Consider the following 17,809-nt stretch of genomic DNA (forward strand, 5'->3'; position numbering starts at 1 on the left):
CTAGCTCACATTGTAAGCCACTATTGTAAAGAACCATTGTACAAGTAGCTTTTTCCATAGAAATTACTGAGGCTTTAGTGTTAGAGGCAAGATTCTGATGAAAAATGAAGAGCCATTGATTTGTTTTAAATTTGAATTGAGTTTCTACGAGAAATTTTGTTAAGGATACCAAGTCTTTTTATCTATAATTTAATTTAATAATTTAAACCAGACATGTTTGAGCTCAATTTTTTTTTGACAAAAATGTATTTTGTAATAGTAATTTGATGAAGAATGTGTAGTTAAAAAGTAAGGAAAAACTATTGAGTTTGCGTATAATAATATTTTATTGAATATTGTGCGGTTAAAAATAAATAGAGAAAAATGCATTTTTGTAAATAATGGATAACGAGGGCGTTTTAATCTTTGAGTACTTAAAATTTATGAGTAATTTGATAGACATTTTTATGTAAAAATGTATTTTAGAATAGTAAATTGATGTGAAATGTGTGATTGAAAAATAAAAAAAAATTTATTTACATGTAATATTATTTTAATTAAGAATGCATGATTGAAAAAAAAAAAAGAAAAATACATTTAAAAAAAAATGTCTACCAAACAGACATAAGCGCTCTGTAAATGACGTCCTTGTTCCATTTTTCTTCCCCCACCCACTGCGGTATCTTATTCCTTTGCCTTCAATAATCTTTCTAATCCTTACCCTATCTACTCCGAGAATTCAATTTTTTCCCATAAATTAAAACCAGTTATACAATACAAATCTCACCATTCAACAAAATAAAATTGTTTATTTATTTCCATAATATGCTGAGCCTTGGGAAATTTCCATTGAAATCCGTTTGCAACACTATTCCCTCACAAAATTTTCACTTTCCCATCAAAACCCGCTTCACATTTTCTCCCAATTTCTATTCCTTTGGTAAAATGCCAACTGGGTTTTGCTTACATGCGTTAAAAACCAAGAAAAGAGGTGATTTTATTGGGTTGAAAGTGGACGGTCCAGATGAATTTGCGAATGATTTTGAAGATGAATTTATAGATACAGGAACTGATGGTGATTTTGAAGAAGATGATGAGGGGGATATTCCTTTAAAGGAAATGAAAAAATGGCTTGAGAACAAGCCACGGGGATTTGGTGAAGGCAAAGTGTATGATACTTCAATTGAGGATAAGCTGATGGAAGAACTTGAGCAGAGTAGGAAAGCTCAGCTTGCCAATATCAACAGGCTCAAGAATAATCCTCAACAATTCACTTCCAAGAAAGAACAAAACCAGCATGAGAAAGGTATTCATTTATTCATTTGATTATTTATTTATTTATTTTTGGAATTGCATTTTATTATTCAAAACATGATTTTAATACACAAGTCCGTGATTAACTTTTAGACGAGCTAGTTCAATTTAATATCCCCGAAGTGGTCTCTACCTGATTATGAAAATTGTGTACAAGTCGGACTTAAATGAAAAAAATGTATCTTTCATGCGCATTCCTCTTTCCTACCAGTTCAATATATATAAATTAGGGCTATGGCATTTGAGCTATTTTATGCCTTGACATTGGACAATGAGCATTGTAATATACTTCCAAGCAACCGTAACTTTTATATGATGTTTTATAAGTAGATTCATGCTCTTATTTTGGAAAATTAAGTTTCTGTATTTAAAGTTTATACATTTAAAGTTTCAGTCAATTTACAAAGAGCAGTATATATGATATGGAGCTCATGGTGAAGATAGTGATATTATTGAACTCCCTAATGACTTAAATTGGGTCACGAACATGTTTGTACTTAAATTCTGCTCTTTGTAAATTGACCGAAATCTCGTTTTACAAATTGTTACACACTCTTTATCATGTATAATGTTCTTGATGTCTTAGGATAGAATGAGTTTTATGCTATTATGGCCTTGCAAAAGTGATAACATTGGACAATTTCTTCCATTCACTATATACTGTGCTTTAATTTGTTAGCTATTGACTGCGGCAAGTGCTGTAAATTTGTTAGGATGTTTACCACAGCTGGTTGAGATATTTTGATCTATAAAACAGACATTTTCAGCATATTTGTATCTTATTACTAGTTGATGAAATGTTTTTGAAAATGTATTATTCCATTATTTCATTATTGTACACGTAGAGGAATAAAATTTATTTGTTGACTTATTGTTGCTTCCCCACTTGGGGATATTGGTGGAAGTATCCAATCGTGTAGAAGTTATCGAAATTGACGCTAGCACATATATGAAGGAAGCATGGCTGTTTCTCATAAAGTTCTGTCTCACAATAGTGCTTTAAAATTTGTGGTGAGTTCTCAGCTGACGTTTTCACCCTCTCTTGGCTAACAATTTAGCTCATTCACCTCATAACCGATAGAATATAATAGCCACATGGGACTGGAATTGTTGGAGTGACCTATGTAAAACGAGTTAACCAGAGGATGACCAAGTAAACACACAACTTCCCCCAAGGCCGGCCTTTAGATTTTGGGGGCCTTAGACTAATTTCGAGTAAGGGAACCTATACATACGTAAAAATACATGTAAAATAAAAAATAATAATAATAATTTTTTTGGGCCCTCACCGAAGTGGTGCCTTAGGCGATCGTCTACCTTGCCTATAGTTAGAGCCGACAATGACTTCCCCAATACATTTGGTTTGTGTTTCAAACAATAGGTGATCCCATACTTTGTTTGTTTTAATGTGTCAAGGATGTGAAAACTGAAAGAAAGAAGAGGTTTTCCTTTTGAATTTCTATGTTGTTATAACTGTTGTGAGAGTTCTCTGACCAAATAGATTGAGAAGGCGTTCTATTGTTTACTATTTGATACTATAAATGTGTAAACTTTTATGTTGATTTATCAGACATCGGTATTAATTAAATTCTATTAATCACACTCCGAAAAAAGCTATCAGTTATTGATGTGATTAAAGAAGCTGTGAGGATGAGCATAAGCTTATAGAAGCTGTTTAGTTATCTTGAATCTAGGTTTGGAAAGAAGATTGTTTCCAAGATATGTGAAATGATGAATTGATATCGAAACCCAATCAAGTGTATTAAAGTTGAAAATAAGAGCATTTTGCTTCATGGTGATGAAATCGCATGACAAACTATTTTAAGAAAGGTATGGAATGGATATAGGGGATATGTCAAACTCTATTGAATATAATGTGTACTCTACCAAAAGGATAAAGGTTTCATAGGCGATGGAGGTTATAAAGCGGATGAAAACGATTGTGCTATATGTACATAATAGGTTTACATAATAATTTACATACTCATGATGTGGTAAGTTATGATTGGGTTAAAATTCCTTCAATCAAATTAAAAAAAAAAAAAAAGAGAGAAATTTCTCTTTTAGATACATCATCTATATGTAAATTATTATATAACTACTTAAGTACAAGTATGATTATTTGGATGAAAATGATGAGAGCAATTAGTATGATCGCCTACTGAAGTGAAATTGTCCAGGTGATAGAGATATTTTGTTGGATTTTATGCGCAATATTAAAGAGATGAAAATGAAAATCAACACAAGAATTTTATGTGGTTCGGCATGTGCCTACGTCCACAAGAGCTAAGCGGAGATTTCTTTATTCAGTTGTTAAAAATAGGGTTACAACATATTATTTATACTAACCCTAGCCTGAGCCATATAAGATTTTAAGGCCTGTATAGAAAATACCCCCGTACCATACCGCGAGGGCGTTGCCCCCGCACCCCCAACCCATTCAGCGTCCCTAACAATCAAATAGTGAATTAAATCTGTGCAAGGCCGATGTCGTCGCTCCGCTCCTCTGACTCTACTCCGCTCTGCGCCGGCATCGGCCCATTTGATCCAGGACCTGTGTTCCACTCTATATGAGTCATATGCACAACAATCTCCACCTTAGCGAATATTCACCCCTTAGGAGAAAAAACATAACCTGGAAAAAAATACACTATCTAGGACCAATGGGTTGGGACACATTCTCTCTAACAGATAGAGATGTTAATCAAGTTCAAGCAATGCTTGAACCTATCCATTGTGATCGGCTTTGTCATCATGTTTGCTGCATTCTTTGAGGTATGCACCTTCTCTAACAACAGCTCTCCTGAAGTTACCAACTCTCTTATCTTATGAAATTTCACATCAATGTGCTTGGTTCTTGCATGATAAATTTGATTCTTAGCTAGGAAGATGGCGCTTTAACTATCACAGTACAGTTTCATTCCATCTTGCTTGATCCCAAGTTCCCTGACAAATCATTTCAACCACAATAATTCCTTGGATGCCTCAGTTGCCGCCATGTATTCTGCTTCAGTCGTAGATAATGCCACAAGTGATTGCACCATTGACCTCCAACATATGGGCCCACCTGCGAGTGTGAAAACATAACCTGTATGGGACCTTCTGTCATCCAAGTCCTCTGCATAATCTGCATCTACATATCTTTGAACTGAAATATCACCATGTTGTCTCTAAGACATGATCCCGCACTTCATTGTACCTTTCAAGTACTTGAAAATTCACTTTACAGCTCTCCAATGCTCTCTACCAGGATTAGCCATATACTTACTAACCACACTGACTGCATGTGCTAAATCTGTTCTGGCACACACCATTGCATACATCAAACATTAAAATGCGCTGGCATAGGGTACCTTTGACATCTCTGCAACATCTTCTTCACTCTTTGGGCACTGATTATTAGACAGTCTGAAGTGATTTGCAAGTGGTGTGGCAACTGATTTTGCATTTGACATGCTAAACCTCTCTAACACTTTCTTCAAATAATTTTTCTGAGACACCCATAATTTTCTGGCTTTCCTATCTCTGTTGATCTCCATGCCAAGAATTTTCTTAGCCGGTCCCAAGTCTTTCATATCAAACTTACTGCTCAATAAAGATTTCAATTTGTCTACCTCATCCATGTTATTCGCAGCAATTAACATGTCGTCCACATACAATATCAAGAAAATATATGAGTTATCCTCAAGAACTCTGTAGTAAACGCAACAATCATACTCACAACGACTGTAGCCAATCTGAATCATATGAGAGTCGAACTTCTTGTACCATTACCGTGAAGACTGCTTAAGTCCGTATAAAGACTTCTCCAGTTTACACACAAGATTTTCTGTTCCTGGTTCCAAAAATCCTTCTGATTGCTCCATGAAAATCTGTTCCTCCAAATCACCATGAAGGAAAGCAGTCTTCACATCTAGCTGCTCTAACTCCAAATCGAAATTAGCCACCATTGCCAAAACAATCCTGATGGAAGTGTGTCTGACAACCGGAGAGAAAATTTCATCATAATCTACTCCCTTCCTCTGTGAGTGTCCCGTTGCTACTAATCGAGCCTTGTATCTTTCTCCTTCCTTTTCTGACATTGTTCTTTCTTTCTATACACCCACTTACACCCTATCTGTTTCTTCCCCTCTGGAAGCTCCACCAAATCCCAAGTATCATTTTTATGCAGTGACTCAATTTCCTCCGTCATAGCCTCCATCCATTTACCTTCCTCCTGACTACCAATGGCATCCTGAAAAGTTATAGGATCGCTATTGCTGGTAATGAGTGCATAAGAAACCGAATCCTCAAATCCATACTTTGCTGGTGGCTTGGTCGTGCGACGTGGTCTATCTAAGGCAACACTATGATACTGTTCCACCTCTGACCCAGAACTATCTGCTCCCTGAGCATTAATTTCTATGTTTACATTGTCTAGCTCTACTTGCACCACTTGGCTCTTACCTCTGTCCTCGTCTGAATTGAGCTTCTCTTTATTTGTAGAAGCTTTAAGCATGAATACTTTATCAAATACTGCATCCCCACTTATCACCATCTTCCTTACCTCTGGATTCCAAAACTTGTATCCCTTTACACCTTTAACATAGCCAAGAAAAATGCATTTTCTTGATTTCGGATCAAGTTTGGATCGCTGATCACTAGATACACGCACATACGCCGGACAACCAAATACTCTCAATTCAGAATAATCAACTTCATTTCCTGTCCAAACTTCCTTTGCAACTTTCCCATCTAGTGCTGCTCGTGGTGATCTGTTTATGACATAACATGTCATGTTCACTGCTTCTGCCCAAAAACTTTTCGAGAGCCCTGCATTCTGCCTCAAACATCTTGCCCGTTCTGCAATTATTCTGTTCATCCTTTCCGCAATACCATTCTGTTGCTGTGTCTTGCGAACTGTATAGTGCCGCTAAATACCATGCTTTTCACAAAATCTCAGAAACTGTAAATCTGTATACTCTGTACCATTATCTGTCCTCAGATACTTAATTTTTCTGCCCCATCTGGTTCTCTATTTCTGCTTTCCATAATTTGAACTTGGCAAAGGCTTCAGACTTGTGCTTCATGAAATATACCTAGACTTTTCTAGAGAAGTCATCAATGAAAGTAATAAAATACTTATATCCACCTTTGGACAACTCCCTCACTGGTCCCTAAACATCTGAGTGCACGTAATCAAGAATTCCCTCTTTCTTGTGCTTTCCCATCTTGAACTGTACTCTAGACTGTTTTCAAGTACACAGAACTTGCAGAAATTCAGCTTGCATGATTTTACCCCCTTCAACAAATTCCTCTTGTGAAGCTCAACCATGCCACGTTCTCCAATATGCCCCAGTCGCATATGTCATTGAAGAGTGTCATCTTACTCAAATTCTGCTATAGCAACTCCACCTACAACTGTATCTCTGAGTAATTTGTAGATATTCCCTACTAATTTGTGACCCTTCATTACAATCATAGCCCCTTTCTTCACTGTTAGATCCCCACACTCTGACTTATAAGAGTAACCATTTGTGTCTAAAGTGTCTAAAGAAATTAGATTCTTTTTCAACTCAGGTACATGCCTAACATTTTCCAAGGTCCTTATCACACTATCAAACATTTTAAATTTTATGGACTCCATTCCAATGACCTTACATGATGCATCATTACCCATTAGAACAGATTCAAAATTACCAGAACGATATGAATGAAATTAATCCCGGTGAGAACATATGTGATATGAACAGGCTGAATCAAGTACCCAACAGTCATTTAATTTTACAGAATTACCTGTAGAGACTGATAACATGTCTCCATCTCCAGAATCCGAGTCTCCTTCTGCAGCACTAGCTGAGTTTGAGGACTCATCACTCTACTTCTTATTAGGACAGTCTCTCTTAAAGTGGCCCATCTAATGGCATTTGTAGTACTTGACGTTTTTCTTATTTTGATTCCTAGATTTTGATCTTGTGTTTCCTCTAAAAGAAACACCCCTGTCCTTCATTCTCCCACGATCCTGGTAGCCCTTTACGATCAACCCTTCACCCTGTGAAGTTTCACCAGTACGCAGTTTCCGCTGGTCGTAGGCTAACAGGGCTGATGTGACTTCCTCCAATTCGAGAGTCTCTTCACCCCACATCAACGTGGTCAACAGATGGTCGTACGAAGTAGGAAGTGAGCACAACAAAATCATTGCCTTATTTTCATCATCAAACTTGATTTCAAGTCACAATAGATCGCTGATGATTTGATTGAACACATTGGTGTGTTGAATCAGATCCGTACCCTCCAACATCTTCAGCCCGTACAGCCGTTGCTTTAGATGCAACTTGTTCGTGAGAGACTTTGAGATATAACGACTCTTCAATTTCTCCCAAACCTCCGCGCCGGAGACTCAACTTCCATGACGTGATACATGATTTCGTCCGTCAAACAAAGCCGAATTGTACCAACTGCTCGCGCCTCGAGCTCTTCCCAATCGGCATCTGACGTACCCTCTGGTTTCTTCCCAAATAGTGCCTTCATCATCCCTTGCTGCGTCAACAAATCTTTCACCCTTCGCTGCCATAATCCCAAGTTCCCAGATCCGTCAAACTTCATCACATCAAATTTTGCAATCAAAGAACTCGTCATCCGAACCTAGCCCTGATACCAGTTGTTGGATTTTATGCGCAATATTAAAGAGATGAAAACGAAAATCAACACAAGAATTTTACGTAGTTCGGCGGTGTGCCTACGTCCACGAGAGCGAAGCGGAGATTTCTTTATTCAGTTGTTAAAAATAAGGTTACAACATATTATTTATACTAACCCTAGCCTGGGTCCATATAAGACTTTAAGGCCCGTACAGAAAATACCCCTGTACCGTACCGCGGGGGCGTTGCCCCCACACCCCAACCCCATTCATCGTCCCTAACAACCAGACAGTGAATTAAACCCGTGCAAGGCTGATGCCGTAGCTCCGCTCCGCACCGGCATCGGTCCATTTGATCCAAGACCTGTGTTCTACTCTATATGAGCCACATGCACAACATATTTTATAGTGACTAAATTGTTCATTGAGAGCTTAAAAATAAAAAAAAAAAAAAAAAAAAAAAAAAAGTTTGATGAATGGAAGAATTGGCTCATAATTAAGAATAGAGGAAATATTTTAATAATGTACAAGCTATAGAGATGTTAAAATCACGAGTCATACCAATAATGCAATCTTAGTAGAATACGTTAGAAGTTCCTAGTAAGAGAGGTGGACCAAAACTAAAAATATTTTGACTTAGCTGGTAAATGTTTTAGTTCTTTGGACATTTCGATGTGGCATTGGATCAAATAAAATGGTGAAAAAGGATTATATAGTCAAAACTCAAACTTGGTGGAAATAAAGCTTATCTTGTTATTGTTGTTGTAGCCTACACATCTTGAGGTTGGTTCTAGGCAGTAGTAGAACCTTTAAAATGCCGCGAAAATCTTTTAGGCTGTGCCTGGATTTATGATTTGGATTGGAAAATTTAAAATTGAAATTTTGGAGTTGAGACAAAGTTTTGTCATTCCCTCCTAATTAGATTATATAAATGGATAATTTTTAACTGAAAACTAAAATTATGATTTAGTTTATTCAAAATCCTGCTATTTTAATCCCTATTTGACAACCAATAAAATGAGTTTTGGAATTTTTTTATTTTTGGTTGGGGGGGGGGGGGGGGGGGTGGGTTGTAATTAAAAAGTGGGGAAAATTTTTTGATTTACGCGCTGAATATTTTATTGTAACAATAAAGGGTTGAAAATGAGTTAGAGAAAAATAGAAAATGAGTTAGAGAAAAATAGAGTTTTGTTTTAATGGTTGTCAAAGAGGGGCTTAATATGCTAACCAACAAAATTTTCGAGTCTGACCAACTTAAATCCAAATCTTACCCCTCATTGTTGTCAAATCCTAAATAGAAACTAGTATTTGCATTGAACTTGAAGGATGGAGGTGAGAGATAGCAAAGTCTTAGATAATATGTGGTAAAGTATCTTCAGGGACAGCTCATTTGGCTTGCCTTCACCTATCTTAATAGATTGATCAGATTATGTTTTGATAGCAATAAAACGATGTGGCTCCTTGAGTTCTAAGAGTAAGATTATGCTGAATTGTTTGTCAATTGAAATTTTGTAGTATTTTTGTTAAATTCTTCTCTTTGTCCGAGTTTGCTTTTGTCTTCTGCTACGACGTGAATTTTTCGTGCCAGATTGGGTCTGATATGATATTAACCTGCTGGATTTATGCAGTCTTTACACATGTTCAGGATGGAGTTCGTGTACGTGTGGTCAACCTCCCTAAGAAAAAGAACATTCACAGGGATCTACAATTAGCTTTTAAAGGAGTTCCTGGAGTATTAAATATAATCCCGAGTGTTACTGGGAACAAAAAGACCAGGGATCCTATCTGCAAAGGCGTTGCTTTCATATATTTTGAGTCCAAGAATGAGGCACAAAGGTATATGTACTGTATTTAAATGATATTGTTGACTTTTTCTTGTGTTTATCCTTTTTGTTTTATTTTGGTAATGCGAGGCAAGTGATTGGCTGGGGAGTTGTTTAATACATGAAGCTTAGAATTTGATAATACATTCCATATCAAGTAAACAAAGGAACGAGAATGATACAAGATAGAAAAGCCATGTCGATCTACAATTATAGTATTAGTCCCCAACTTATTTGCATGAGTAGCAAGTTGGTCCCAACCTTTTATAATAGTTGTACTATCTGTCCACAATGACAGAAACAAACAAATTCATATATCAAGGCGTGACCCTCACATGTCCAATTCTATGGAGCTAGATTTTGCTCATTTTTAAGGGTTAGGGACCAACTTGCTAATCGGGTAATGGGTGAGATTATCATTATAGCAATGTTATTCATCATTAGTTGTGATAATCACTAATGCTCCATTGTCACCAAGACTAGCGATGATTATAAAAATTATTTAAAAAGTTTAGAATAAAGCTATTCATCATTGGTAGTTGTGATCATCATGAGGGCCCGCTAACTAATAATGAATAGCATTAATTAAAAAAATTCAAATTTTGGATGAAAAGTTAGGTATTATTTTTGTAACGTTTTGCCTGAAACTTTATCTCCGTTTTCCTTCTAGTTGCATTTTGTTAGATGGTCGGTGCTCGTTATAAGTTGCACGAATTTTCATTTTATGTTTCATCTGGACTTTTTTGTCATGTTAGGTTTGTTCAGAATTTCTCGGGACAAAGTATAAGCTTCGGTAAGATTCAGAAGCAGATTAAATGTAACGTGATGAACTCCAACTTGGCCAATCTTGCTAATAAACAATCCGATGATGAGACTGATTGCGCTCCTGGGCAAGCAGCAATCAGTCTGGATGAAGCTTCGGATTCTGATATAGATGTGGCTGATAATTTGCTAGCTTCATCGGAAGAAAGTTTCTCTAGTGATTATGATGCGGACGAAAGGTACATATCTGCACAATGGGAGGAGAACACAGAAAATCTTGATAATTTGAGTACCTCAGAATCTGGAACAAGTCCATCCTCCTCAAAGAAGGGAAGAAAATTCAAGGTGAAAGATAAAAAGGTAGCATCTAAAGGAAGCAAACACAAGATTCCAAAGATAAACACTCTAGGATCTGCTAATAGGTAATGATATAATCTTGGGAGTCTAGACTTCGAAAACATTGCGATATGAATTCTTCTTCCATATAAAATTACTATGTTACTTTTTGAACTCATTTTTGTTAAAAATATCTGCTTATGATGAACAGGTTAAAGATCAGAGAGAAATCAGTGCTTACAGATGTGTTCTCCAAATATGGAACAAAAGCAAATATGGCTGTTAAAGAACAGAGCTGATGAGGAATTACTTATTTTGAGGGTTCATTATTATTTGTGCAAATATGTAGTTGGAATCGTTGTCGGGAAAATCAGTACATGATAAGAATTTTTGAACTATTTTTAGGTTTCAAGTCTTTTCATGGGAACTTTGTAATTCTTTTGCTCGTATCAAATTTACTTGTAACTTTGTTTACAACCAACAAAGTTAAAGTGACCTTAATGCACAACGGAACTTGTTCATAACAAACACTGTTTTCGAGCGAAATGACCGGTGATGATAATGATGCGATATTCGACCTACTTGGGATGGTAAATGTAGTAAGTCAACTTGGTCAATTTCCTTTTCTTTCTTCCATGTCATATAATGAAATGAATTACTCACAGCAAAAGAGAAAAAGGAAAAAAAAAAAAATGAAATATATTTTTTTGACATAATAACTAATTGACACTCATAATGGGAGAGGCCTACTTTTTTTTTTTTTTTTGGATTTTTTACTCACGCGGGACCCACGCGCATCTGAGAGGATGTCAACATTATGTCAAAAAAATTCGGGCAAAATAGTTTAATTCTAGACTAAGCTCCTATTTGGTGGTCATTATTTCAATTTTAAAGAGATTTGAATATTATTTTTTGGGAGAATGTGTGGTTAAAAAATAAAGAAAAGTTTTGTATTTATGTGCAGAATATTTTATTGTGTAAATGTGTAGTTAAAAATGATCTTGTTAAAAAAAAAAGAGTTTTAAAATAATGAGAATCAAACAGGGGCTGAGTTAAATGTTTAATTAGTTATTGAACTTATATCTTCGTTACTTTTCTCACTGAATTTTAAAATTCCTTCGAATGGTCATTAAATTTTAACGCGTTGTATTCTGTCTTTCATTATGTTCGCAAGTCATTGAACTTTAAAATACTTTTTAATGGTTATTAAATTTTAATACGTTACGCTTCATCGTTCATCAACCATGTTTCATTAGTTGCTTAGCTCTCGTTTGGCCCCTGTTACTCCAAAAATTTATTCTTCTCTCTCTTATTTTTAATTACACAATCTTTCATAAAATAATATTATATGTAAACTGAAAAATTTCCATTCTTTTTAAAATACACATTCTTCAAAAAAATAATATTCCAAAAATTATTGTTTTAAATAATTTGGGGCGGGGCGGGGGACAAATGGGGGTTTAACTTATACTTTCGTCACGCTTTACTCATGGAACTTTAAAATATTTTTGAAGTCAGTGAACTACACAATTCTATGAGATTTGATCTAGATAAAATAAAATAAAATAAAATAGGTATCTAATCGATAATGAGACTCCCCATCTAAGATGAGAATTTTAATATCAATCAATAAGATTCACCAGTCATTAAAAGTGATGGAAAAAAAATCTCTAGCTTCAAATTGACATAAATTATAATTTAATTTATAATTTTTCTTTACATCGAAAAAATAAAAATAGATAAATTATTTCTTTATTTCGATTGAGATCATAGACCCAAATCAAGTGAAAAAAAATTATATCTCAAACAACAATGAAATTTTCGATCAGAATTGTCACAAAGCAATTCGAGATAACATCATGATGTTGTTTTCGTATATGGTATTTTATACTTCAAAATTTTCAATTTTTGAACAATTGGATTTAATGAATAAAGTTTAGTCACTACTTGAAAGTATTTTAAAATTTCGTGAGTAAAACGTGACGAAAATATAAGTTCAATGACTAATGAAACACAGCGAATGAGCGATGAATTCTACATTTTAAATTTTAAGGGAGTGTATTCAATTGAGACTTTTGAAAATTTTGATAAACTTTTTTTTAAGTAATGACTTCTGTGAATTTCGTGAATCTTCCATAAATGTGTATAGAATTAGTGGAAATATTTTGTAGACTTTTACTGACATTCATTTTAAAACTTTTATAGACTTTTGTGAAATTCAAAAGACTTTTTGAAGGTTTTCATTTGAAGTAGAATTCACATGAATCTAGTTCAGTAATATGAAATTTTCACATATGAGGTGGTAGTTTCCATAATTTCCCTTCCACTTTCCCTCCGCATATAATAAAAAATTATTTTAAAGAAAATAAATATTTAAGATATTAATTAAAGAAATATATATATATATATATATATATCAATGTATTCCAAGTTTAATTCTAAGTTTGTCATATAAAATTTTATAATGAAATAATAAATAGATATTTTCACAAAAGATGAATAAAAAAAGGAAAAAATGTTATAAGAATCCAATCTAATTTTTTCATAGAAAATAGAGATAAACAAAGAGAAAAAGATAAATAGAAACAAATATAATTAACAGAAAAAATAAATTTTAATCACGCCTCTAATGTTTATTATAAAAGGAAACAGGAAAAAGAAAAGAGAAATAATGGGAAAAAAATCTCCCAAGTTCTCATTACTAAAGAGAGACGATTTTTGAGATTTTAATAGGTACTAGTCTTGGACACGTGCGTTGCACGAGTTTTGTATTTATTGTATTTTTATTAGCGTCAAAATTGTAGATTTTTTACTTATAAGTAACTTCTTACATTTTACAAATATTTTTTGTCTGTATTTTTATTTGTTAATAATTTCTTATATAAAATTGATTGTTGGAAAAAAAATAGTGATAGGAAAAAATATCAACAAATAAAAATATTACTAATAAACAAATTCAAAGAAAAAATTTATTATTCATGCTTGGAAGTCTCAATCTCTCCATAACAAGAGGCTTGATTCCTCCGTAATACGGAGGCTTGATCTCATGGAGAGATCAAGTTTTCATAATAAATATGGAGAGATTCATTTGATATTTTTTTTTAAATGATTTTTTATTTATAGATCATCTATTTAACATATAAGTTAATATTTAATTTTAAAAATTAAATATATCTAAATATTTACTTCAAATATTTAAGTTAATATATTGTTAAGTTACAAGTAATTTTTATAATTTTATTTTTTTTTCTTTTAAATAACTTTAAGTGAATTTTTTTTAACATATATTTATGGAATTCACATTTTTGCTCTTAAATTAACCCCTTCAATTAATTATTATTTAAACGGTTCGTAAACATTTTGATTGATATTATTTTTTGGTCATCCAAATGGTTACTATATACCTTTTACGTACATATATAAAAATAATGTTTTTATCTATTAACAAATGAATATATTTATTTTTCGAAAAATGAGTTTTTATTATCATTTCATTTTTATCATGAAGTGATTCTAATCTTAATATGTTAGATTGTGCTTCAAAATTACATAATCTATTAAATATAATTTTTAAAATTAATTTTTATAAATTAATATGTTTTTATGATTTTTTTTTTTTTTGTAAGTAAACGGATGCTCATGTTTTGAGCCTTCAAAATGACTGATGCCTTCATAATTATGGAGGCTCAAGTAACATATTATATTATAAAATTAATAAAAATATAATTATTTTTTATTTTATAATTGTATTTTCAAAAATTAAAAAAAAAATGATTATGAAATTGCTAATTTTTAAATGTATTTTTTTGTTGAAAATAAAAATAATTTTTTATGTTATTTGTAAAAAGAAAATTATTGTAATTTTATTAGCGTAATAAGAAGATTTATTATGCATTTTTATTTTTTGTATTTTGTGAAAAATTTTGTTTATGGTAATTGACAAATATTTTTCCACACATGCATCATGCTAACAACATTTAAAAATAATAATTTTAGTATATATTAAAAAAATAAAAAAAATATTACGAATGCAAGGCCTCCATATTATGGAGCAACCTCCATAAAGCCTCTGTATTATGGAGGCTTCATAGAGATAAAGCCTCCGTAATTACGGAGGCCTCAACGTCCATTTTTTTACTTTCTGTTTTCTTCATTGGCTCTCAATAAAATAATTTAATTTCATTTAATCAACTTAATTTTTTTAATATTCTTAAAATAAAAATACATAAAATAATGGAGGCTTACTCTTTTTTCATTTTTACATGTTACAATCATACTTCTCTATTTCTCCACACTATCTCTTTCACCATTTTCTCACGCTATCAATCATGTATCTTTAAAAAGTTTATTTTTGAAAACATAAGTAAGTTTAAATAAAAATATTATTTTTATATATATGAACGTAAAAGGTATATAATAGTCATTTGGATGACCAAAAAATAATATCAATCAAAATATTTACGAATCGTTTAAATAATAATTTATTGAGGGGGTTAATTCAAATGCAAAATTATGAATTCCATAAATATATGACTGAAAATATATTTGAAGAAAAATAAATTTTAAAAAATGAAGACCAAATATGTTAACAAATGAATATATTTATTTTTCGAGAAATGAGTTTTTATTAGCATTTCATTTTTATCACGAAATGATTCTAATCTTAATATGTTAGATTGTGTTTCAAAATTACATAATCTATCAAATATAATTTTTAAAATTAATTTTTATAAGATAATATGTTTTTATGATTTTTTTTTCGGAAAGTGAAATATAATAGTACTAAAAAATAAAAAATAATTAAATTTTTATTAATTTTATATTATAAAACAATTATGGAGGCATCATACACGGAGGCTCATGCTTGAGCCTCCTTGTATATAATAATTATTATTAGATATAATAATAATAATAATATAATTAAAAATTTTAATAATTTTAATATTAAAATTTCATGAGGCTTCAGAATTCTGAAGGCCAACATGTAATTCTGGAGGCCAATAAATAATAATATTATATTATTAATATATATAATAATATAATTAATATTATAATAATATTATTATAATTATTATTATATTATTATAATATTATAAAATTAATTTTTTTTAAAAAAATTTTAAAAAAATAAAAAATTATAAAATTATATATATATATATATTTTTTTTAAATTGTTGGCCTCCAGAATTATGGAGGCTCAAGCATGAGCCTCCGTAATTCTGGAGGTTTCATGTTGAGGCATACGTTATTACGGAGTCTCATGCTTGAACCTCCACAACATTAATTTACTAAAAAAAAAAGAAAAATTCATAAAAACATATTACTTTATAAAAATTAATTTTAAAAATTATATTTGATAAATTATGTAATTTTGAAGCACAATCTAATATATTAAGATTAGAATCATTTCACGATAAAAATGAAATGATAATAAAAACTTATTTTTCGAAAAATAAATATAGTCATTTGTTAACATGTTTGACCTTCATTTTTTTAAAATTTATTTTTTTTCAAACATATTTTCAATTATATATTTATGGAATTCACACTTTCGCTCTTGAATTAGTATGGAGAAATAGAGAGGCATGACTGTAGCGTGTAAAAATGGAGAAAGAGTAAAGATGGCTCTATGACATAATCCTCCACGCCGCATAAATTGAGAAAAAGCAACAAAGTAATTGTATCAAACATGTAAGATAAACGACGTCGTTGCTTTCTCTCAATAAAAAAAAAAAGTTACAATGAGACAAAATGGAAGAATCTACTGTTTTTTCTACAATAGTGAGACATTGCCCTTTTTATGTAGTAGTGACATCCTGCTTATAATTAAGTCTCCAGAGACTTTTACTTATAAAAATTAAATTTTTATATGACAAACTTATAATTAACTTTAAATACATTGATTTTTTTTTTTAAAGTAGTGATGGCAACGGGACCGGACGCTCACGCCGCCCCGTTTCTCCCAAACCCGCTCCGCCCTGCTCCACCTTAGACGGGGTGCGGTAGGGCGGGGCAGGGACGGGGCAACTTTTTGCCTCGTTTGTTGTCCCTTTTTTCTTTTCTTTTTTTTTTAAAGTTTTGAATTATATTATTATTAGAGAATAAAATAAAAATTCAAAATTAGTTTTTTACGGGTGAATTTCTTAGAAATAAAATTATTTTTAATCTTTTTTCCCCTTCACGGGGCGGGGCATCCCCACCCGCCCTGTCAACCCCATTTGGGGGGTGGGGTCCGATCGGGACGGGACGGAGCGGGTTTTATTGCCATCCCGATTTTAAAGGTATATATATTAATAATTGGTTTTTTTAAATTTTCTTTCTAATGATTATATTTGTTTTCATTTATCTTTCTCTCTTTATTCATCTCTATTTTCTATGAGAAAAAATAAATTGGATTCTTATATTTTTTTTCTTTATTTTTTGTGTGAAAATATCTATTTGTTATTAGATTATAAAATTTTATATGACAAACTTATAATTAGATTATATTGATTTCTTTTTTAATTTTTAAAAGTATATTGTATTAATAATATTTAATATTAAGTTTTTTTTTTTTTATCATATATATAATAAGAGGACGGGAGGGGAAGGGGAAGGAAAATTGTGGAAACTACGGTTTCGTATGTGAGAATTTTACATTATTGCATTAGATCCACATGAATTTTACATCAAATGAAAGTCTTCAAAAAATCTTTTGAATTCTACAAAAATTTATAAAAAATTTAAAATGAAAGCTCATAAAAATTTGCGAAATACTTTCACCAATTTTATACAAATATATGAAAGATTCACAAAATTCATAGAAGTCATTATTTTAAAAAAGTCTATTAAAGTTTTTAAAAATTTCAATTGAATACATCCCTTTAAAAGCATTTTAAAAGTTCAATTCGAGTAGATTAAATAGCATTACTCATTAATCAAATATGGCAATGTGTTAAAATTCAATGATTTAGAAGTATTTTAAGGTGTAAGGCAT

At 32.0% G+C, this 17,809-nt stretch overlaps 1 protein-coding gene across 1 annotated transcript; it reads left to right on the forward strand.

Annotated features, from left to right (window-relative positions):
• Positions 1-635: 635 nt before the first annotated feature.
• LOC111396138 lies at positions 636-11,338 on the forward strand. The gene is made up of 4 exons (XM_023022451.1): positions 636-1,285; positions 9,541-9,748; positions 10,491-10,919; positions 11,045-11,338. Exons 1-4 carry the CDS (start codon positions 805-807, stop codon positions 11,130-11,132), a joined length of 1,206 nt encoding a protein of 401 aa, XP_022878219.1. The 5' UTR covers positions 636-804; the 3' UTR covers positions 11,133-11,338.
• The last annotated feature ends 6,471 nt before the right edge of the window (positions 11,339-17,809 follow it).

Source organism: Olea europaea, chromosome 6 (assembly GCF_002742605.1).
Source record: "Olea europaea var. sylvestris chromosome 6, O_europaea_v1, whole genome shotgun sequence".
NCBI classification, from domain to species: domain Eukaryota; kingdom Viridiplantae; phylum Streptophyta; class Magnoliopsida; order Lamiales; family Oleaceae; genus Olea; species Olea europaea.